The sequence below is a fragment of the Panthera tigris genome, chromosome C1, assembly GCF_018350195.1.
Source record: "Panthera tigris isolate Pti1 chromosome C1, P.tigris_Pti1_mat1.1, whole genome shotgun sequence".
NCBI lineage: Eukaryota > Metazoa > Chordata > Mammalia > Carnivora > Felidae > Panthera > Panthera tigris.
This window is the reverse complement of record NC_056667.1, coordinates 174,362,574-174,387,543: the sequence shown is the minus strand read 5'-3', so window position 1 is coordinate 174,387,543 and position 24,970 is coordinate 174,362,574. Positions and strand designations below refer to the sequence as shown.

Genomic DNA, 24,970 nt, shown 5'->3' with positions numbered 1-24,970 from the left:
AAAACAAAACAAAAAAAAACCCCAAAAATCCACACATTAAATTGCCAAGAGCATCACATTCTCTCTACATAATTTGCTAACTGGTAAGAGATTGCTTAAAATACCAAATATGCTTATTAATTTCAAAATGGTACATCATAGTAAATTTTCCTTAAGGCCAATAAGTGTTTCAATTTCAATTAGAGTTAAGAATTTAATACCAATGGAAATCACACCAAGCACTTAAACATTTATTTATTCCTTGTGTGATTGAAAACAAGCCTTTCTAGCCATCACTATCCTTTGCTTTAACAGTAGATAAGAGTATTAAACTATAATGATGATTTTGTCACTAACTCTGAAAACTTTCTGGATTTTATTAAGCTAATTAGGAAATTCATGGGAAAACAGATACTCCTGGCTGCACAACACTCTTCCAGATTCCTGAGAAAGCTCTAGCAAAGCTTATTGTATGTATTAACTATCACTGCCACTCCATTGGGCATTAGTAGGTCAAGATGATCTGACATAATATATCGTATATCCCATATGAATGTAAAGAGATTTCCAAATCACTAAAAATAAATAGTGTTTTTAAAAGATAAATATGGGCAAGGAATGAGTAAGAATAATAGGGAAACATATGAATCATGACCATGTGTATTTGTGGCTTAACATGGTCAAAAATTTGCTTCAACCAAAGTTTTAAACTTGTTTCCTAATTATATGTAAGGTACTCACATTTCAGCAGCCATTAACAATGAATCAGCTCAGGGATTGCCAAAACAAAACCTGCTCTCAATTCTTAAAGCATTAGCTGTGGACTGTGGTTAAATACAACTTTAGTTCTTGAGGATTACTGTGATAGCTTGCCAGTACTTGAGTAAATAAGAAGTTTCTAAACATCTGCAAAAATTTTTACAAACAACAAATGATGTACTGTTCAGGATTTATATTTTTGTAAAACAGTGAAATTTTATTTTCTGAGAGCCAAGATCTTTAAAATGTCTGCTGAAAGAGGCTCACTTGGGAGGAAGCAAGTGGTTTAACAACCATATTTTTTGCTGCCTTGTGGCCCAGAGACCTTTGAGGGGCTGCTGAAGTTTTTCCATCTGGATATTGCATACAGCCATGAAGATCACCTTGATAAGTTCCCACTTCTACATCCTCTCATATCTGAAGTAATATTGATTTAGGTTCATGCTAAATACTTTGGGCGCAGAGGCTTAGCTGATTTAGCAAAAGTTCACGCACAAAAAACGGTACTCGCAGAACCTATAGATTCTATAGCATACTGAAATTGCCTCCATTCCTCCTTTCCATTTTTGTGTGCAGATACAACTTTCATGATCTTGTGCAATATCCTTGCTCAATTTAGGAAGTGTAGAAGTCTGTTCTCAATGTGTTACAATTACCCAACGTGGTCTACAGCTAATAAAAGAAAGCACGTTTGTTTAATTGCAATTTTAAGAAGGCAAGAATCTGTTTATTTTAAAAAGTTATTCTAGTTCTTCCTCCATGTTTGAAGCAGATATTTGAGAATATTGGAAAGAAATATTGTCTAAGCTTTTGGAGGAACATTCTTTTCTACTTAGTGAGCATAAAAGCTGAATGCCAAAATGCTTACCTAATGTAAATGAAGTGGGTCTATTTAAATGGTGTTATGAAAGATATGCTTCAGAAAAGCATAATCCTTTTCATATTATTGTGAACAATAATAATATTAAAGGATAGAGGTATCAAACTCATTTTTCTCTAAGTGGAACTGACATTTTATATTTAGGGACTAAGTTCACTATTTTTCAGAAAAAGTCTGAATGTTTTAATGAGATGGAAGATTGTTTAGCAAAATTGCATGAAATGCATTCTTCGGTTTTAGCATTGGCTTCTCATTCTTCACATGAATCATTTTAAAACTTTCTCTAAATTAACATTACATGTCACATCCCAAAAGATTAGTTTTAGCTCAAGATTTCCCTTTTAATAATGTGGACTTCAGGCTCCCCAGCCTTCTTGAAAATGCCACATAGTGTACAACACTATGTTGACTACAGGTAATAATAGTGTATTGTATACTCGAAATTTCCTAAGAGAGTAGATTTTAAGCGTTTACACCCAACACACAAAAAAAGGTAACTATGTGGGTGACTATCAGTTAACTCGATTGTGGTAATTTTTCACAGTGTATATTTTTATCAAATCTTCATGTTGTACACTTTAAATACATACAATTTTATTTGTCAATAATACTTCAATAAAACTGTGGGGGAGAAAAAAAAGAATACTACTAATTTATTCAAATGATTCTTTCAAGTCTTTGGATGAGGAATATCTTTCTACATGTAACACAGGACCTATGTTACAAAACATAGATATTGAATACTAATGATTTATTAAACACAAATGATAACAGTTAAAGTGAGAGTCAAGCATCTCATATTTTGAATATCTTTTCTTATGTTCTTAATCTGCCCTAAAATTAATGTAAATTTTCCCTGTATATTCATCCTCCCATGTTTATATCTCATTGAAAGAAAGTATCATCACATCACTAAAAATACAGTGTTTTCCTTTTGCTCTGTAAACTATCAAGTAAGCACAATATTGACTTCTTAAAATTTTATATGTGAATTTGATAGAATTGGGTTAAACCCAATGCTATCTAAATGAAAATTATTACTTTGCCTCTTTTTTCCAAATTTTATTAGAAACTATGCTTATTATGCTTTTTAAAACACAGAGGTCTCAATATAAAGGTTGAGTTACCTTACTGTACATCTCTTTTTTTTTTTATAAGTGATATTGTTCTAAGGAAAAAGAAGAAAGTTGGGATGTTTGAAAAATAAGAATTAATGCAATTTGTTTATTGCCATAACTTATTTCACATCTGTTTAAAAGAAATTTGGCTCTCCTGAAGTCAGTTTCTATAGAAACGTGGTTGAAAGACCTTTCTCTGTTGCTCTAGCTCAATCACCTTTGTTGAAAGAATGGAGACTTTTGTGCAGTTTCCCCTAATTTCTTGTTCCGTGCATGACAAAATATGGTTGGCAATATGTTCTCCCAGAAGCTAAACCTCTTACACAGATGTCTCAAGGCCCTCAATGTTAGTACCTTTGCTTAATTGTATGTGGGAAAAGTATGGGAGAGTCAGGAAAAAGAATGTTTTGTTTTCAAGAGGAATAAAATATTCTAGTTTGTCACTTGCAGCATTTAGAAAATGGGATTCAGAAATTTAAAGCGGTAAATCAAAGACAAATAATCTCATTTTTCTACTGAACAAGTAATAGATTTTCCAGTTACTTCCTTTATTGTTATTACTTGAACTAAGTCTCCCTGTTTCAATATGTAATTAATTTTAAACTCCACCTCTCATGTCACTTGATGTTTCTGTTCCTTATTACAAAGCACAGTCTTCAAATAAATTTATTTGTGGCCACACACGCAATGCATTAGACTAAACCATCTCCTTATTGGGATCAAAATTATAAAACAAAATGAAGTTAGTAAATGACATAATCCACTCTTAGCTTCTTTTATTGCTTAGCTCTCTGTTTCAAAACTCCAGAGGAAAAAAAAATCAAGTAACATAATCTAATATTTTTAGATATGTGTAACACTTTCCTTTTTATTGTATTTGCTTCCACTCTGTAAACATTAATTTATGATGATTTGCTAGAGTTTTATTGTTGTAACTAAAAAAATAATGTAAACTATGTTTGTCTTAATTCCACTTTTGGAGTAAAAGTAATATGTCCCAAAGCATCCAATCAAATTGTTAATTTAGCCTGAATGATAGATTTCATTTTTTTTCTCTTCTCTTCTTACTGAATTCTTTTCTGTGAAAAGGTGTTCTTTAATCTGAAAATTAATAATAGCAGATGTGATATGCAAATTATCATAACATTATTTCCCTGTTACTTGAGAAAGTTGAATATGGTGTGAATATATAAAGTTTATATAGTTTCCAACTGAAATATGTTTTGTTATTAAATGATACTTTTTGGAAAGCACACATTTTTATTAAATATGTTTCTGCTGCTTACATCTACCAAAATATTTTAAAATATGTTAGATGAGTTAACAAAAAGATCTTCAAGGAAATATCTATACACCTATATAGGTGGGTAACTTCAATTTCAAAATGTTGTTTTACATGGCCAAGGTGGATCCTGATTATTCTTTTTTTTTTTTTTAATTTTTTTTTTTTTAACGTTTATTTTATTTTTGAGACAGAGAAAGACAGAGCATGAACAGGGGAGGGGCAGAGAGAGAGGGAGACACAGAATCTGAAACAGGCTCCAGGCTCTGAGCTGTCAGCACAGAGCCCGATGCGGGGCTCGAACTCATGGACCGTGAGATCATGACCTGAGCCGAAGTCGGACGCTTAACCGACTGAGCCACCCAGGCGCCCCGTATCCTGATTATTCTTGTCCCCATCAGAAAAACCACAAAACAAAAAGCTTTATGAATCATCATTTCTAGATGTTTCCTTGTTTTATTCTTTATAGATATATGAGTTTTTATGTCTCCCATTAGAAATTTCCTTTAAGGTGATTAACACTTTGTCCTGTGAAAAATAAAAATAATTAGAGAATTAGAATTAAAAGTATCTAACAATCAGCAATCTCATTATAATATAAACTGATTAGTGACAAATTATAGCAATACTGAAGAAAATATATTCTACTTATTTTATTACAGTTGGCAAACATCTTCAAATTTTGCATCTCATCACCAAGATTTTATATCTTCCTTTACTTATCACTAAGTCACTAAGTGCTTTAATTCCTTACAGTAATTTTATTTTGCACTACTAGTAAAACTAATACTAGGCAGCGCGGGTATAGTATTGCCTATGTCACTGACACTGTTTTGAGTGCTTTGCACATCTATTTTACTTAATCTTCCCAAGACCCTATGGCTGAGTGCTGTTATAATCTTCATTTTACAGATAAGGGATCTGAGACCCAGAGAAGCTGAGTGATTTTCCCAGGTTACATGGTAGAAGCAAAGCTAAGAGCTGAACCTGGAAAAGCTATCTCTAAATTTGATACTCTTAACTCTTGCATTGTATGCTCTTCCTGCAATTTCAAGGGCAACTTCCAAACCCTATCCCATTATGGTTTCTAAGCCCTGCAAGCTTAAAAGCAGAGTCTAACAAGACAGTGTTTTGCTTTTGTTTTTCTTTTTTTTAAGGGATAACATTCTTCTGCAGAATATTTTTCTATCTGGTCTCAAAACAAGAAGATAGCATCTGGAGTTCAATTCTGATGTTTATTTTCTCCTGACCTTAGGAAAAAGAGATATATCTCCAAGGCCACCCTAATGACATGCAGACCACCAACACGATTAACGTGTGATTGGGAAACCCAGCATACGTTTTACTGTATACAGAGAAGCCTTATCCTCACAGCAAAAGCCACAAACAGATAAGGTTGAAGTATCCAATGCAAAAAAAAAAAAAAAAAATCATAATTAGGGTGTCTCACTAAGATAATGATTCTGAAAATCTATTTTTTCTAAATGTTTCATATTGATGAACTCCTAACTTCATTAGAGCTTCCCTTCTAAGCTTAAACATTATGAACATACTCTGCAGCTCCAAAGAATGTTCCTCTGATTTTAATTAATTTTGAGAAACACATTCCCTGTTTGTTATCCTCCACACCAAATACGATAGAAAGCATAGTTTCAGAAAAATAAATGCCATTTCACTGAAACAGGAATTTCTCAATGCAAGTTTTTAAAGCAAATTTAACTTTTAATAGGTTCTGGATCCTTTGTCTTTGATTTTTAGATCTTTTGGGCATTTTAACTTTTGCCTTCTTCTTTGAACTTTTCATTTGGTTCATTAATTTACATTTTAAATGGCAGTTCTTGACCTCAGCCATGGAAAATACAAGGGTTTTATTAGTTAATCTGAAAGGAATCCACTTCTGCTGTGTTTTCATTAGACACAGACAGACATTCTAGTGGTTCATGTAACTCCTCAAACTGCAGTTAACAAATGATTTGTGTAAGAGTAGCTATCTCATTTTTTCCGTTGTCATTTTGATATGAAACAGGCAGTTTCCCCTTTGAAAACTCTGGATTTTTTTTACACTACACCTCCCTCTCCTTCTTCTTCTTCTTCTTTTTTTTTTTTTTTTTTTTTTTTTGAGTGTGGAAAACAATGGGACTGAGCTTTTTTCCAGGGAAGACTGTTTTACAAGAAACAGTCCACTGAGACGTTTCCAGAAGGTTATTGCAGACCTGGAAACCTTACAAATGTTCTCCATGTCCAGCAAAGGCAATAACATCTTTCATCTTTAAAACTTTAACTCTTAAGCAATCCACTTTAATGACTTCAAGGCGGTGATATCATTTGATGTTACAAAATAAAAGACTGGGCTACAAAACCTTTGGAACTCTGCACCAGTCACCGGCAATGAAAACCATGAGGTTTCAGTAGATGGCACTCTTCTCTGAGTGACTACTCAAGGTCTGGCAAGTGACTCTGTAGGTGTAAAACAGGGGCTTTTTCTTTTATTTTGTCTCAACTCTACTCCTGGAAAACTCCTGGAGCCAACAGTTCTTAACCTTTTAATATAAGCCTGTAGGTAAGACATCAAACCAGGAACCTAAATTAGTTAAATTAGGCATATTATCACAGTATTTCCTTCTTTCCCAGAATTGTTCCAGTGGCTTTGCTCTTTCTGCTTATGACACTGAGTTGTTTAATTCCAGAATTTAATCAGAATATCTAATTACCCATAGGTCTTTAGATCATCTGATGTTGAATACTCTGTGGATGGTAAAATATGCAAGGTATCATGAATGAAAAACACAACATTTTGTATCAATACTTTATTTACTTAAAATTTATATTATTACAGAACGGAAGATAATTTCTGGTTAAATCATAACTGAGATTTTGCTTCTCTTGTTTAAAAATAGGGTTACCAATTCAACGTTGAGTGTTAAATAGAGAAAAATCTACCGTTTTTCCCCTTTAGAAATGCATTATCTCATATATTTTCTAGGATAATATACAATTTTTTAGTATTCCTTTTCAATGACAAACAGTTACAAGAATGAGCAAAGTCAGATGCTCTAGAATTAATGTATGTTTTGTGTTCGCTAATTGCCTAAGATTTATCAGAGTTTTGGTCCTAGTCTTAACCCTGTCATTTCCTAATTGTATAATCTCAACTAAAGCACTAAATTCATGTGAGATTTACTGACCCTGAAATGCATGAGCAGTTATGCTTTCTCTTCTCTTAAAGGGAGAAGTGTTTCTTGTGATTTTATGCCATATTTTATTTATTATATAGGTTTAATTTGGGGAGCAGCACCAACCAGAAAACTTGATTGCTACTTTATGGGTTACAAATTCTCTCCTTAAGCATAATGGAAAATAGACTCTCATAACCTGTAATGAGGAACTGGTTCTCTTAAGTCCATTTATTTTGTAATCCTAAAATAATTAAAGTCCCACAGTTCATTATCACAGTGGAATTATCAGGGTAGCAAAATATAAGTTCAATCATTAGAACATTTTTAATTAAAATAAAGTTTATCTCCTTACCCTAAAGAAGCAATATTACTTAATAATATCTATTAATTTATCCATCTAATAAGTGACTAAAATACTTATGTAAAATAAGGACTACATAAAAAACTTGACAAATATTAAAAAATAGTTATATGTTATATGTGGAATAGTTACATGTGGAATTTTGAAAATGGCCATAACATTCAAGCTCATTTCCAGTCTTTGACTATTGCTACCATGTGTTTGTGTGTATGTGTGTTTGGCAATATTTTATCAGTGATACACTATTTCCTTAGGAAAGTAATGTTTCATATTTAAAATTCGCACATGTAATATTTTTAAATCTCATTCTAAAATATGGAATCCAGCTGTGTAACATTTATGTTGGCATTGGTTGTGTAAATGGTAACACTGTCAGCCACTAGGTGGCGAGTCTTTGTGCTACAAATTTGGCATGTTTATAAACTACAGGAAATATAAAACAGACCACATTTCTCCATTGGTGGAATAAAATACATGAATTAAATAGAACTTTATAAATTTGTAAAGGGACCAAAATTCTTTGGGAGGGACATGTTTTATGCTCCAGAAAACGTGTGTGAGTGGACTAGAAGTTAGTATTCTTTCGGGTTGGGCTACTTGTCTCTGAAATTCTCAGAGCAGATATAAGAAACCTATAACCCAGAACTGTATTTTTCTGTTCTCAGCCTGCTGTATATTCAGCCACCGTCTGTACCGTCCCCAAAGCTAATCTACCAGCAGAATTTTCTAGTTAAATTTATAGGGAATGCAAAAAGTACTTACTATCTTAAAATACTTAAATTTTTTTTCATGACAAACAAAAATCGTAAGCTGACCAAAATCCCTCTCAACTTCTTTTGAGCTTAAAAGCACACAAATGTAATGGCAAATTTCATAACAATTTGTTGTTTTCTGTAGCTAAAGAGAAAAGGAAAAATGCAAAGAACTTGTGTGATGTAGAGATAACAAAGGTATTAAACACTTATTTTCCCTCTAAAGTTGGATGGAGAAGAAAAACAGCCATAGTGCTGATATAAGATTGTCATTACCGGGCAACTGCAAATATTTTGTCAGTCTTTTGAACTAAACACCAAAGGTTTGTTAGTCTTTCCAATAAATGGCAACTCTGTGATTTTTACCTACCCCCCCCCCCCAAATCAGGAGAACTTAAGAGCTTTAAAAGAGGTAAATGTCTTTATTGAGCTAGAGATATGGCAGTAGGCATTTGGTACCCTCACCAAGGACTAGGAGCTGAAGCAGGTTCTGGGAGGGACAAAGGGGGAAGGAGTAGGAGAGAGGAATGAGGAAGGAAGGAGGACTTAGAGTCCTAGGGAAAGACGGTGGGAGGGGGCAAGAGGAAAGAAGAAACAGGAGAGATGGAGGCACAAGGAGGACACATGGGGACCAGGGAGGAAGTGCTAGAGGAAGAGAGGGAGGAGAGATGAGGAAACATGGGCTTGCCTAGGAAAGGGGGGTGACTAGTGAAGGAATGAAAAGGGGGAGGAGGTGAAAAAGAGCCAAAGGGGTAGGGAGATGAAGAAGGAGGGGACAGAAAGGGAAAAGAGGAATAAGGGGGAGAGGAAATGAGAGGAACAAGCAATATGGATTTTTCTTTTCTTTCGTGGCCACAGGCTGATTGTAACTGAAGAGATGTCATTGGGTGTCCCCCCACCCCCACCCTGGCCCCCTCCCCCACTTATATATGACTTTCAAGGACATCAAAGATTTGAAATTAAACACAAAAACTATTTTCAGACACATGTTTGCAGAAACTAGATTGAAATACTAATCCTTTTGATTACGTGCAAACAGAAATTGATGTGTAATAATTTCTTCTAACATCTTTAAATTTAGCATTTAAATATTTATTTCTGTGGAAGTTTGTATCCCAATGCGTCCAGTATTTTCATGACTATGAGAAACATGAATTGAAAGAAATATTTTCACACAAATAATGAAAACAAATGTGATTTGGGGGGGATTAGAGCAGAAAAACCATTGTTTGCAGTTGTTAGAAAATAAAACAAATCAACTTTTTGAAGTCAAACAGTACCAGTATCTTTTTACCTTGTTTGCAGAAAAGTCAAACATTCCTGTTGAAAACATTTTTTTGAAAATATTTTTTTAAATATTCTCTTCATTAATGCAAATGCAGTTAAAATGTAGGACGTGTGGAAAACACCAGACCCTTAGCAATAAATTATTAGAAAACATGTATTAATCGACCGTGTAAGTGCTTGAAACAGAATAAATATAGGAATGATGAAACATTTTTAGCCGTTTGAGTCCATTTAAAGAACACTGAAGATACTCACTTGTTGCCATTTTACAGAAATATATTCAATAACTTTAATAGTGCCTATTTTCCTTTAAATTATTCTGAATGCATGCTGTCCTTAAAATGCATTATCTTATTGAGAAAACAATGCTCAGTAGTCTATCCTTACAAAGAATCCAGCATACAAAAGAGTGTAAAAGTGTTACAAGAGACCAATAACTTCCAGACTGCCTAAGGAAGCATTCCAAGATGTTAACAATCCAGGAGGGGCACTTTTTTTAAAGCCATTTAAAAAGTTTCCAGTGCCGCTGACATGAAAATGAGTTAGTACCAGAACATCTTTATCTTAGACAACCAGAAAACTTTTAAATACAAAAATGACAACATTCTTTCTAAGCAAGTCTAAAAAAGCACCATCACAGTCCGTTCTACATTCCCCAATTGGGAGCTTACGGAGGCAATTAACTTCTCGGAGATTAATTTCCCCTTTATACGTGTTTGTACGGAGAAGTAAAGACAAAAACCGCATGAAGTTTCTTGAAAGCAGTACCTACTCACCTTCCTGCTGTTGTGCCAAAATAACAGTGGGATGAAGCAGAGCAAGAAGTAACCAGGTCCCCTTTTGCACAAAGCTCGTCATGTCTAAATATCAGACATGAGACTCTTTGTGCAAAAAGGAGAAAAGAAAAGCAGTTCAAAGTAGCACCATCAGATGTTCCCTGCCCTTCAGCACCGGGCCCGTCATAAAACTCAGCCACTGAGATTCCTTTGCTTTGGCCTTAAATAGGAAAAAGTTTGGCTTCCCTCACTTTCCAGCCCCTTTCTGAAATATGAGAGCAGCACCCATCCCCTTAGCAGTAAAAGAAGTGATTAATATGTCTTTTTCCCCTTATAGAAGACACAACCCACAAAGTAAGAAAAAGAATACATCTGGAGTTTGTGTGCATCGGTTTGTGTACAAGTTTGCTACGTATTTTATTCATATACATATATGTTTGTATGACTTAAGAATGTATGTCCACATGCTCTGCCCTGTGTTTTGGTGAAAGAATTAAATGTATATATTTTTCATTTCCCCTGACAACATTAACAACTGGTTGATTTTGAGAAATTGCTTGATGCCCTTTTCTTGGGCATGGCTAATTTGCAAATCTTATCTTCCTAGAAGTTTTTTATAGTGGGGTTTTGCCAGAATCCACCCTCATTCAATTTAAATAGGGAACTGTAAGAGATTAACTGGAAGAAAAGCCTCTGTTTGTCCCTTCTCATCCACCCACTCTGGGTCCTAGAAGTTCAGTGTCAGGCGAATGTCAAAAGACTAAGTATCTGAGCTATGTTTGCGTGGCATCTTAAAAGTTAGATACTTACCAATAGCTGTTTCTATTTCTCACAAATGTCTCTGGCAAGCCAAAGAGTGATTTCTGGTGAGATTTCAAATTTTCATGCTGCTTGTGAAAGCCAGAACAGAGTTTTCTAGAGAAACACTTAGCTTTTTCATGATTTGACTTTGTAAGAAAAAGGAAGGGAAAGGGCTTATCTCATGGAATATCAAAAGAGTACCAGTAGAAGTTCTCATTTTATCTAGATGGGCATAAGTTTCTAAATTTAGATGTTCATACGTACAGTTTCCAGGCCACATTAACATAGCTTGTCAATGCAGTTCTGGATCTAAAGAGTAATTTCTGGGTCATATTTGAAAGAGGTGTGTAAATACCATCTGCAAGTCTTTGATAAATCTTTGCCAGAAAAACATGCATGTCTGCAGTATCCAGATATTTTTAGTAAGGAGGACATTTATTTACACCTTAATCACCAGTCACCTGTATATTCTATCTTGGTTCTTCAACTCTAGTCACGGTCCTCTGTATTTATTTTATTTTTTCCATGTTAACTCAACTGTGGCCATTTCCATGTGTGCATGTGCCCAGAAAATTCTCTCCATCTCACACCAATTCATGGAAGTCACTTCTCTACGACCCAGCTCAAAACTGTCCTTCTTTAAACTTGCCTTCATCTCTTTCTTTCTCTCAATTCATGTTGCCCAATTTTTATTCAATTTACATGCTATATGTATATTCCCAGGTATATATCTATTCTGTAAGGATGGAGAGTGGTAGGCTTGAATCCCAGGCCCAGTTACAAAAAGCACAGAGATGTCCCAGTGTAGATGACATAATCTGATGACAGGAAAAGAGAACCGGTTGGACCAATCTCTTGTGAGCCTTCTGATTTTAGATTGGAGAATCACCACTTGAGGGAAAAAAAAAAGTAAACAGGGAAAAAAAAAATAAGTTGTTTTACTGGATCACTGTGAAGATGTTGGGGAAAAGACTATTACATACATCTTCGTGTCTTCCAATAACCTTCACCCTATACTTAAAAAATAAAAACAAAACAGAACAAAAAAGACCTTGCATTCAAACTAAGCCAGAAATGTGATTCATCTTTCTCTAGGTGCCCCTGACACTTGCAGAAAAAAAATTCATGTATCTATATTTATTATCTTATTGCTTTGGTCAATAAAAGTTGAAATTTGTTTAATTTCTTCATTAAAATCATTTTGCAGTGTGAAAAATTATATTATTTTTTTAAATAATGCTTTTTATGCTTTATTTCAGGTATTATATGTACCCTTTCTATTGTATTTTATCATTCTTTTCCATACATCCCTGGATCCACTGATATTAACCAGCTCACACAGACATGTCATTTTGTTCTCTGGATTACATTTGGAGCTTTAACACAAATCTAAACACCTGTACCCTTCAAAGCACTGATTAATGTGGCTCTCCTTTAACAAAGAGACTGGAAAGATGAGGCAAAACGAGGGTGTGGCAAATTATCAACCAAAAATTCAAATCTTTTCCAGTTCAGTGGAAAAGGCAGCCTGGGAGAGATGCATCAACACAGCTGTGATGAACTCAGTAGACCAGTGAATGTCAGCAGTGCTCTCTACAATTGCAATAAGAAAATCAATTATCTCCATCATGAGAAACACATGGAGGAGAACTCTGTCTCCTACTTGTACTGCTTCATTGTGTGATTTTCTTTTCTAAGCCAAGGAGATACATGATTTTTATGGACATTTTCTATGTGCTTTCAAATCACTGTAAGGTCCTTTAAAATGTATCTATGATGGGATTGACTTAAAAACATACCAAATCCATAGCAGAATTGCACCCTACGATAGGATAATTTGTAATCCAATTGTAAAACACAATGCAGATTTTATTTGCTATTTATGGAGAGATGGATCAGTTCATTTAGTTTACATGTGTGAAAACACATTTGGAGAGTTATGTTCCCTTTAAAAAAATTTTGGACAAATACACACTATGTGTGTAGTTGAGCTAGAAATATGGTTGAAAAATGTCATGTCATGGGGCGCCTGGGTGGCTCAGTCGGTTGGCGTCCAACTTCGTCTCAGGTCAAGATCTCACTGTTCATGAGTTTGAGCCCCGTGTTGGGCTCTGTGATGACAGCTCAGAGCCTGGAATCTGCTTTGGATTCTGTGTCTCCCTCTCTCTCTGCCCTCCCCCACTCGCATGCTGTCTCTGTGTCTCTCTCTCTCTCTCTCTCAAAAATAAATAAATGTTAAAAAAAAATGTCATGTTGTAGATAAAGAACTTGAGCATATCTAACCATAGATAAATCCAAGATTGAAGCAATGACATTGGTAGGGCACATGACAGACAAATATTTGAGTGATTTACTAAGACTAATTCTTTGAGATTCCTTTCTTTAATTTCTTCTTAGTGCACAAGGTAGAATTATTTGTCTTCTTATTCTTGTTCCCATTGAACTATATTGATAACCTGTTCTCTCTAGCCTTGAAGTTTTACTTTTGGACAAGACTCAGATTTCCTTGCCATTTAGTAAAATGAAGTGTGCTACCACACGCTCATTTTGGAAACACTAAATAGCTTTATTCAAATCTATTCTTTTTATATCCTTTGCTGGTCTGACTGAGGTTCTGCATTTCTATCCTTATGTTTTTCTACTGAAAATCATCCCAAGTTCAAAGAGGTTACACGACTCTCAAAATTACTCATTGGGATTGGAATTAAATAGCACACTTTCCAATTTTTTTTTTCAAATGTTTTCCACTTGGATTAGTCACTGATTGTGGTAAAGATATTTTTATGCAATTTAAGAATTGGGTGAACACAAATTTGGCACTTAATTTTGTATGTTTTCTAATGGAGGATTGTAAAAGTTTGGAAAGAAGAGAAAGAATGAAGTTGGAGAGTTAATAGCCAATCTAAAAATTGCTATTCTTCTGATTTCTGGCTTGTTATTAACTTTTATGTAATTTGATGTAATTTCCAGCATTGCTATAATTTAAAAGTTTTTGAATAAATATTGTATACTATATTCAGTATAACCCCATTACACTGAATGATGGGGTCCAGTTTTAGGACATGCAGGAAATTCACACGTGTGTCTGAGTGTGTTTACATGTGTGTCTGTGTGTATGTTTATATATATATATATATGTATATATGTATATATATGTATATGTATATGTGTGTATATATATACATATATATGCATACACACTTTTAAGGATTGACAAAAATTTGAGCAAGTGCAATTTCCTGGAAATTGCCTTAATATACATATTTTAATTCATGTGAAAGTTTCTGAAGCATTGTCAATATGTCCTCTTGAATGAAGTCTTTATATACTTGTGTTTCAGTGATGACTCATTTGCCATCATAATTATTATGGTAACTATATTTGAAAATTCATAGAAAACTGAAATTCATCTCATTACCTAACACACTGACTCATCCAGAACAGTGTGATTACTTTATAAATTTTGCCACAAAGGTGACAGAGGCTTGGATGCAACATCTTGTAGTTTAGGAGTTCCCTGTTGGGTCTTCAGTTAACTTAATCATTCTCAGGATTGAAGCTCTTCTCTGCAAATCCCACTAGACTCTATATCAAATATAATTTGTCATTTGAGTCATACTTAGGAATTTTCAGCAATATCCAACACAGCTGCAATAGCTTTTTAAACGTAGCCAATTCCGTCTACAGATAAAAAAAAGGAGGCCCAAATCACGATCTACAGATAGAAGCATTAGATAGGCCAAAGCTGAACTTGTTGGATTTGCATGCTTCAAATGCAGACTAACTTTAATTCTTATCAATATTTTTATATTCAGATATTCACTGGGGGAGAGGGGGCCCAGATTTAGGATCTTTTAATCCATATAATTCTTCTTTAGGACACAGAAATTTTAAGCCATTGACCTCCCTCTCCCAAAATAAACGAAAATGTGGCCTTTCTCTGTTTAACTTTGTGACTATTACTTTACACAGCTAACCTGTCTTCAGGTTATAGTGTTCATGTAAAAAATATCCTGTTTTAATTGTCTAAAGACTTTATTTTTGACTGTGCCTTAAATCAAGTTTTAAAAAGTTCTGTATTTAGGTATGTTATTGTTCTATGAAATAATACCAACATTAAATTCTTGGTGGGAGGGAGCTATGGCAAATGGGCTCCTTTTGTTTTCAAGGATCCAAGTTCAGCCCTCTGGAATCTTAGCTTTCATGTGGCAACACTATTTTAATAGCTTTGCTTTATATTTACATTTATTTATGTATTTATTTTATTCCTACATATAGGTCATTCTTATTTATTACCCCATCTTCTTTTTAAAATCGTACACAACAGCAAGCACAGTCCCTTGAACATAATAGGTATTGGGAAATGTGAAAAAAATTTATGGGATTGGAATGGAGTATTTAAAATATTAGGCATTCTCTTCCTGCCATTTTGGGGCCTATGGAAGCCTGCTGGGAACAGGATTTCTAAAATGAAAGTATGGTTGCAAGAGTATGGTCCAAGACCATTTTTGATGGCTTAAGTGGAGTCTCCAGAACCAGAGGGTGCACATAGCTCTTCTTAAATTGAAGGCACTTATCCCTGAGATAAAACTGAATTCTATTTGGACAAGAAATGTTCTTAGGCACACAAAGGACAACACAGTGACTCCTGGTGGCCAACCAAACAAAATCAAAGTAATCTGGGGAGAGGTGCCAGTGAAAACAGAGGCATAGTTCCTGCCAAATTCTGAAGCAATCTTCCTGCTAAGGTCATTGGACACAGAATCTGTATGATGGTGCACCCCTCAAGGATTTAAACTTATTGAAAAGTAAATAAATAAAAGTGTGGAAAAATTTTAGGTGTTTAATAATGTAAGTATTTCTTAAAATTTATAGGAATCATATTAAGAATTTGCTTCCACCCTTCACCATTTTACAGATGTTAGATACATTTCATGATGTGATTAAATCAAAACATCTGACTAATGAAAATAACCACTCCAAGTAAAAAGTTTCCACATAAAAATTATGCCATCATGATTATGCAAAGCGCTAATCTTTGGATGATGATACTGAATAGATTACTGTTACTTTATTTCTATTCTTTCATGTCCATCCACCCTTTCCATTTCCCATCCCCACCCCAACAAGAGGCAAATTCTCTTAGATAGTTTCCAATATGCAATTTATCTTGATTTAGGCACTACCTTCTTAAATCGAATAGCTCTCTTTCTCTAATATCCAACCTATGTTTATTTGTTTCCATGCTTTTTCTTGTGTTGCCTTTCTGTCTGACATGATCTTTCCTGTATCTGTATATGCATCTCTGTATGATCTTTCCTCTACCACATTTTTAAGACTCAACCCACAGATCACCTAATATAGGAAATCTCTCTGATATACCCTGTTGAAATATTTTCCTCTTCCCCTAACTTCTCTGATCTTCCCCATGGCTATTAGTTTCTTTTGATTTACAGCTTTTTATCTTCCTTATTAAATGAAAAGCTACTCTAGGGTAAGATTTAGGTTTGTTCACCTTTTTATACCCCATAGCAGTTGTTATAGAATCTTGCATACAGTAGGTGATTAATAAATATCAAGTGACATGTGATTTAAAATACGAAACACTTAATTCAACAAAATACATATGAAATACTCTATTTCCTTTGTATTCTTTAGAATTCATGTAATTTTCAAAAAGCTAATAACTCCCAGTATTTCTATCACTCTGAAAGAAGAAAGGTCACTCTTTCCAGCAAAGGAAGTCTTTGGATTTATAATGGATTTTTAAAACTTCCAGATGGTATTAATTTATTTCTAGAATAAGAAAAAATAAACAATAGAAGTGGTTAGCAAACAAATGGAAAGCAGTCAAACTCTGTGTTTACCACAAGTATTACAAGTAAGAGACCACTAAAAAAAAAAGTAATTTGTACAATGGAAAGAAACACAGGTAATTTACCAAGGATTGTAAGAGAAAATGACAGAAAACCCATACGTCATTTCACAATGAATTTAAATAATTGAACTAGAAATTCATCACAATTTTAACGTGGTTTTTTTGGGGGGGGAGTGTAAAAACAAAAAAAAAATGGCATATAAATGAGTATCATAAGAACAAAATACTTGAAAAAGAAGTTCTCACACTTTTTGTTTGAGCTGTTTTACTTCCCTTGACTCAATTTCCTTGCAATTGAAATTTTAAAAAGGAAAAAAAAGTGTAAAATATCAAATCAAAATACTGAAATTTCCCTTCCCTGCCACAAATCCAAACACCCACACAAAATGTAACACAACTGTTTAATTCTTTGTTTTATATTGCTTGCTCTATTGGTTTAAATTCCATGGAGCAGTGTGGAAACTTCAGTATGGTTAGTTGAGCAAGCCGAAAAATAGATAGAAGTCAGATAATGGTATTCTCAAGAGGTCCCTTGTGTGTGGGAATTAGAATCCAGTTCTTGGTTGTTAGGGGCAAGGTTAACTCACAAGTGGGCACCTTCTTTGACCTAGATTCCGCATCAGCGTTGTATCACTCTTGGTGGTATGAACTGAGGCAGTCACTCCTAAAACTCCATTTAGGGTGTGACTGGCAATGGGAAGCCAGCAGCTAATGGTTAGTAGCTGGAGGCAGTATGTGATTAAACTGAGTAGGATCGTGTGACAATTCCCTGACTCTCCCCATCTCCCGGCTTGAAGTGGTGTAAGCAACATACATTTATGCTGGAGAAAGGAAGAAAAAAGAAAAAAATATGTTTGCTAGTTATGATGATTAGTTAATAAGAAGAAATCCATAGCTAAAATAAGGCTCTTGGATTATTTTAAAATAGCAAAGAGTTATTATTTCCTATTCAAAATATAATCAAAAACGGATGGGCTCTTTGAAATCATGTAAATTTAGCAGGGGAAAAGGGGAGAGGATACATCTTGGGAGATTTCACTGAAATTAACATCAGGTTGAAGAAGGCAATTGTATATCTGCACTTTTTGCTATAGCAAACAACGGAGCAAAATATGGCCAGTCAATTGGGACAGCATTTGGGACACACCACTGGAAAAAATGATGTCGAGTGCAAAATTACAAGAAAAGTAAAATCATTGCTGAAGCCACGTTAGCATACCCTGCTCAAAATTATATCTGATTCTCTAGACACTTCTTTTGGAAGATTCCCCAAAACAAAGGCAGAGAAATTACATAAATGGTTTTCCAGGCCAACCTTTCTGATTTAGTGTGCTGTAAGTTGCTTGCAGTGCTTCTCCAAGTAGGGGATCCAGGAAAATTTCTAGGGGCTGTGGATTTTGGAACCTCACCAAATTGTTAATGATTGAGGCCAATACTAGTTAGCAAAATCCTTCCTTGCTGTTCACAAGAAGAAAGGGTGACAAGTGAACTGAAAGAAACAACAGTCATGTCTGCCACCTCTAGTGTCTCTGTGTACCCATCATGGTGTTCCCTTTCTTGTTCTTCCTAGCACTACATTGGTGCAGTTAAATTTTCTCATCTTCAGCTAAAAAAGATAAGGGCAACACTTCTTGTTTTCTCTTTTCAACAACTTAGAATTGGGGGAAAATCGGCATCAAAAGTTTGGGGTAAAGAAATTGTAAGACACAGGATTTTGAGGTATTGAGAAAGAATCCCAAAGTAGGTGCCATATTGAATGATCACATTCCAAAACTGCTTAATTTATTTTCTGGTATTTGTTTATTTATTATGGTAATTTACTTGATCACTCATAGCTATTATTTTATATTTCCTGCAAAACCAAGCTCCATGGGGAAAGGATTGTGCCTGTTCTTGTGGTCACCATTTCTCTAGCACCTAGCACACAGCCTCACAGGGAAGGCTCTCCCTAAGAACCTGTACACTGAGGAGATGCTGAGAATCTAGTCCAATGCCAATGACTCTAAGCTTTTTGGTGATTTCACTGTTTTTCCGGCCTAATTTATATAATTTAAATTTAAATTTAAATTAAAGACATCCCAATTCTCAACCTTGAATAGTGGTTTTAGAAGAAAGTCATCACTTTAGAATAAAAGTGTTCGTCTATAAAATCTAGTGACGTTTTTCTTCATTTCTTCTTCTTTTTTTAATCCCAAGGAAAATCTCTGCCAAATGGAAGAAATGAAGGAAACTCAAATAATTTGCCTGAGGCAAGTTTATTAACATTTTCCCAAAGCATATCTTATTTGAACTGTTTATTTTGGATCTGTATCCAAGAGATAATTTTTTCTAAAGCCTTATAAGAAAAAGCTTGGCCCTTTAGTGCTGGTTTGCACAGATAAAGGCAAGGAATGGGGTTGAGTGAAGAAGAGGAAGAGAGTCTCCCACAATGAAAATATTCTCAGAAATTGTTGTTGACAGTGTCGTCTAAGCACTTAGCCCCAGAAAGTACTAAGCAGAGAGCTCCAAACATCTCATAATAAAATCTGAAAAATATTAAATATCTAATGCCTAATGCAGTTCCTGGCATGTAGGTGCTCAGTAAATATCTGTTTAATGAATGACTTATAAAGCAGGTTTACACGTTTTTATTTTATTAGTACAAAGAAGGGTATTGTCAGGGAAAAATAATTGTGGATGGTTGTCTGTAATTAAAACAATAAACAAAGCCTTCCTTAATAAAAATAATAATATCAATTCTTATACAGTAAAACCTTGGTTTGCAGGCATATTCATTATGGAAACATTTTTGTCATCCAAAGCACTTGTGTATCAAAGTAAACTTCAAGAACCATTGGCTCAGTTGTCGTCATCTGCCTTCCGGCGTCATGTACCACTCATTTTGTAGGACATCACTTGTTTATCAAGTTAAAATTTATTAGCAATGTTTGCTCATCTTGCAGAACGCTCGCAGAACAAGGTACTTGCAATCTAAGGTTTTACTGTATATATATTTAAAGTATTTCAGATATAATATATAAAAATATTATATATATATTTCATTTAATCCTCACTACCACCTTATGAGCATATACTTTTATGTCTGTTTTACAGATGAGTAGTACAATAGCCTGCCAAAGATCACCTGGTTAGTGAATGCAAAGGCAAGATTCAAACCTGTGAAGTCTGGTTCTGGAATGCATTCTTTTTATCCCCATATATTATATTGAATTGAGTAACATTAATTTCTTTGAAAGAGATCAGAAACTTGAAATGAGTGTTTTCATCTTCAATGAAATATTTTGGGTAACTATATTTAGTTCAGCTTTTTTTCTCAATTGCATACTTGTTAGAAATATATTATTTTGAATATTTCCATTGGCGGATCCATTAAGGGCAGGCTTAATTTTTTTTTCTTTTTTTTAGACTACCAAAAACAATTTGCTGCAACTTCTGATGAGTAAATGGGAGTAAACAAGTTGAGTGAAACTGTGTCAAAAAACAAAATGTGAGGGGCGCCTTGGTGGCTCAGTCGGTTAAGCATCTGACTTCGGCTAGGGTCATGATCTCACGATTCAGGAATTCGAGCCCTGTGTCAGGCTCTGTACTGACAGTTTAGAGCCTGGAGCCTGCTTCAGGTTCTGTGTCTTCCTCTCTCTCTGCTCCTTACCCTGCTCATGCTCTCTCTCTCTCTTTCTTTCAAAAATAAATAAACCTTAAAAAATTTGTTTTAATGTGAATATAAGGTAATAGTTCCAACTTTCTTGCATGTCTCCTAAAATTATTCCAAAGATAATCCCATAGAGTAGATCCAAAAGTGCTTTTTCTAAAAAATAATGTGAAGATATAGTCAAAGATGTATCCTTTCTGTTGTGTTAGTAAAAAGAAAAGGAGAGAAAGGATAAAAAAAATCTCAGTGCTCTGTGGAATTTAAGTCAGTATAAGAGTTCTTTGAACCTACTGTCTTGTATTGAGATGGTGTGAATATACATCGGAATGAGGAGGTCTGTAAAATGAGCGGTCTGTTTATGAGAAGAGTCTCACTCCTCTACCAAATGACATATTTTTAATCCTATTTCTGTTTTTCTCCGAATCTGCTAGGACAGTCCAAGTTTATTGTAGTCAATATTAAGCTAGGATTAGCCAAGCAAAACCAGAAAGTGAAAAATTAGGCCTTCCCTCCCCTCAGGCCCCCGTCCACGTTGTAAACTGTACAAGATGATCCCATCCTGACAGTGCAGAAATGAACAGTTTCCAGCAAACTTACATATGTGGCAGGAGCTGTCCCGAAATGACATACTTAGACAAATATTTCCAAAGGATCATAGGTTTTTCTTTACAACAGAATTCCCTAGACTTTTCCAGCATTTCTCAACTTGACCTTCTCTTTATCACTTTCTTTCTTGATAATTTTTTCAAAAAAGAGCTTGATTAATTTTCAATTTCTTCAAAGAAAATTTTTTCTTCAGAGAAATTTTCATTTTGATTTACATGTTTATTGGTGACAAGAAGCAAGTGAAGAATGCATAAAACAAACTGGGAGACAACTGTGGATTAACAATTAAATAAATTAAAGCAGCTAACCAAATTCCAATTTTTATTATATTTCATTTTTAAATTTTATTTCATTTTTTTAACGTTTTTTTAACGTTTATTTATTTTTGAGACAGAGAGAGACAGAGCATGAACGGGGGAGGGTCAGAGAGAGGGAGACACAGAATCTGAAACAGGCTCCAGGCTCCAAGCTGTCAGCACAGATCCCGACGCGGGGATCTAACTCATGGACCGTGAGAGCATGACCTGAGCCGAAGTCGGACGCTTAACCGACTGAGCCACCCAGGTGCCCCATAAATTTTATTTCATTTTTATACTTTTATCATTTGATAGATGTGCCATTTCCTTTCACTATGTAAATTTGGATTTTCAAGGACATTGTTCACTTTCTGCATTTTTGCCTCCAAGTTACTTCCCAGCAACTCATGCACATGCCTCCAGGTGAATAGTGGTTTCTAACTGATGGTTCCAATAGTTTTCATTTGCTAAATTAATTGTGCTGCTCAAATACCTAATGTGTACAAGGCACACACTGAGTTTGTTAGGGTACAAACAGAAAAGTAATGTATAAACCTTAGACTTAAAGAGATTATAATCTAATATTGAACCACTTATTCAGCCACTCATCACAAATTCATTTATGAAATGATAAGGTTAAAACATAATTTGACTGAAATTTATTTTCATTTAAACATTCAGCAATTTTCTAAAAGAAAAAAAAATCATATGGGACACTTTTTCCCCCAATTTAAAAGAGGTATAATTATTTATTCAAATTTGTTCCTTTCTCTCAAAATATATTTTGTATTTATAGACAAGTTTCTGTTTTCCAAATAGCTCCAGCAGAATTAGACGCAACTGTTCTCTGGATTTAACAGAACATTGTCCTTTTTCCTGTAGCAGAGGAATACAGGTAAAGAAAACCAAACATGTTTTGGGGGCACCTAGCTGGCTCAGTTGAAGAGCATATGACTCTTGATCTTGGGGTCATGAGTTCAAGCCCCACACTGGGTGTAGAGATTACTACAAGAAATAAATAAACTTAAAAAGTAAAAAAAGAGATCCAAACATATTTGTGTGTGTGTGTGTGTGTGTGTGTGTGTGTGTGTGTGATGTTAAACTATTTAAGCTCTCTCTGGAGCTGATATATGGATGTTTTTCACTTAAAGGTCATGCTAGAAATTTTTGTACTTTAAAATAGAGAATTACACATAATTCTGAAATCACCTATACTGTTATTATTTATTTTTATCATTCTTGACTTCATTTTTGTTTTGAGCACCTTGATTAATTGATGTTTTAATTTTGAATGGGATGCTTCAAAATGTGGCAACAGGCTTAGAATCTCTCACTAATGGTAGGTGACATCTACTTTTTCCTATTGTGTACAGTTCAGTGAAATAGGCCTAGAAAAGAAAAGAAAGAAGCTTACCTTCTCATTCCACATATAATGTTTCTTATACCAAGAGATCAAAGAAATTCACATCAAAAGAAGTAGGGTTTTTAAAAATAGTATCAACTATTTAATAAATATTGGGGCTGTCGTTATCCATGATTCAGAGGTGGGGTGTTTAGTATATTCATGATTGCACTGTTGAGTTATGGCAGGCATAGTTTTCATCTGGCTGTCACATTATTTTATTTTTCAGTCCAAGCAATTGAGTCTGATTCATCTTGTCCTATAGAAGACTCAAGCTCTTGCATGCATGCATTCTTTATGCATTTCTAATCAAATGCTTCACTCTGGCTTGAGAAAGTGCTGACAATAATGTAACCCTTATTTGTGTAGAGAGGAGTGAATATGCTTAAAAATGACAGAACATAAGTCACTTAATACCTTATGATTAAACAATTCTATATGTTTGTGGCTAATTAGAGATGCCAGCTGTCTTCCTGACACTACAGAGTTCCTATTAGTGAATTTGGCAAAGTGTCTCATACTATACTTTGCCAGGTAAGTGAGGACATCTTCGTGGGATAATATTAAAATGGGAGATATGAAATAAGTTTAATTAAATATTCCTATAAAATAATGACTAATAGACACAGAAATTCTTATCAAATTTGTAAGTGATACAAAGCTACATATTGCATGATAGCATTAGAATTAAAATAAAAATCTCAGAGTATTGGTGGGCTGAAACCAACTTAAATCAAGTTACGTAAGAGATTAATGTAAAAACATCCATTAAAAACTGATTGCACAAGAATATAGTGAGGAGAAATATGGCTTTAGTAGTAGTTGATGTAGAAAAAAAAATGTTGGTGTATTTTAGTTGATCCTACCATGGAGATATGACTGCTGAATTAGCCCATGCCCTCATTCATGAATTAAACATATATTGATTGAGTGCCTATTATGTGTTTAGCATTATGTTAGTACAGGGCTTAGTGATGAAACAGACCTGATCCATGTCATTAGCAAGTCTATGGTCTGGTCTGGAGGGCTGACAAGAAGCCTTCAGTTTCAGCCCACAGTGACAAATGTCATGATAAAGTTGGTACTGAAACATTCGAAGGGCACATGATTTCCTCAGTAGAGCTCAAGATGGGTTTTCCAGAGAAGGTGATGTAGAAAATAACACCTCCTATTTTCCACCAATCTCACACAAAGAGATTCATCCAGTGACATCTAGATCCCAAGCTTGGCCTGTTCTATAATGATCTTGCAACCCTTCTCCATCCCCTATACTATCTGGAAAAGATTGACATGGGACCATTTCTAACTTCCTCAACCATCCAGAATAGTCTTATGAATGTGAAATTGGGCAATGATAGATTCTGAGAACCAAAGAGCTTTCATAATCCTTCTTGCTTCTCCTTTGTAAGAAAGAGTTGCATTAAGTTGTACACCCCAATAGCCTGTTTATGAGATAAAGTAAAAAAGAGGATAGATAGAAGAAATCTAAAAGGCAAATCTGTTTTTCTTTCTTATTTTCCAGATGATAATCCCATTAGCCTCAAAACATTCAGAGCAGGAGCAAACAAATCTACAAAAGCTTAGCCATGAACAAATCTTATTCCATTGTACTCTCCATAATGTTTAGCAGTAAGAGAAATATGTTATACATTATATTCTATTAAAGGAGTTGAGTAATTTTGTAACACATTTGAGAAAGAGTTCTATTTAGGTGTCTGTATTTTAGAGTAACCTAGATATCTTTTTATCTTGGCATCCCCTTTCCCCTCCTCCTCCTTCTCCTTCTTTCTTGTGTATTCTATGGCTATAACCTCCAACATAGACTGATGGACGCAGGACATACTCCTGTTTTACGGTTTTTGTACTTGCTGGTCCCTCCACCTGGATCCCTCCTTCCCAGTATCTGCGTATCTTCTCCAGGCCTTTGCTCAAATTTCACCCCAATAAGTACTTCTTTGACTATCTCAT

At 34.6% G+C, this 24,970-nt stretch overlaps 1 protein-coding gene across 1 annotated transcript in view; it reads right to left on the bottom strand.

Moving 5' to 3' along the window:
• COL3A1 (collagen type III alpha 1 chain) overlaps positions 1 to 10,573 on the bottom strand; it is a 40,265-nt gene extending 29,692 nt beyond the window's left edge. Inside the window, exon 1 of the mRNA XM_007094663.3 lies at positions 10,371 to 10,573. Coding sequence (XP_007094725.1) covers positions 10,371 to 10,452 — 82 coding nt within the window. The 5' untranslated portion in view covers positions 10,453 to 10,573. The remainder of the gene's footprint in view (positions 1 to 10,370) is intronic.
• Positions 10,574 to 24,970: the final 14,397 nt, after the last annotated feature.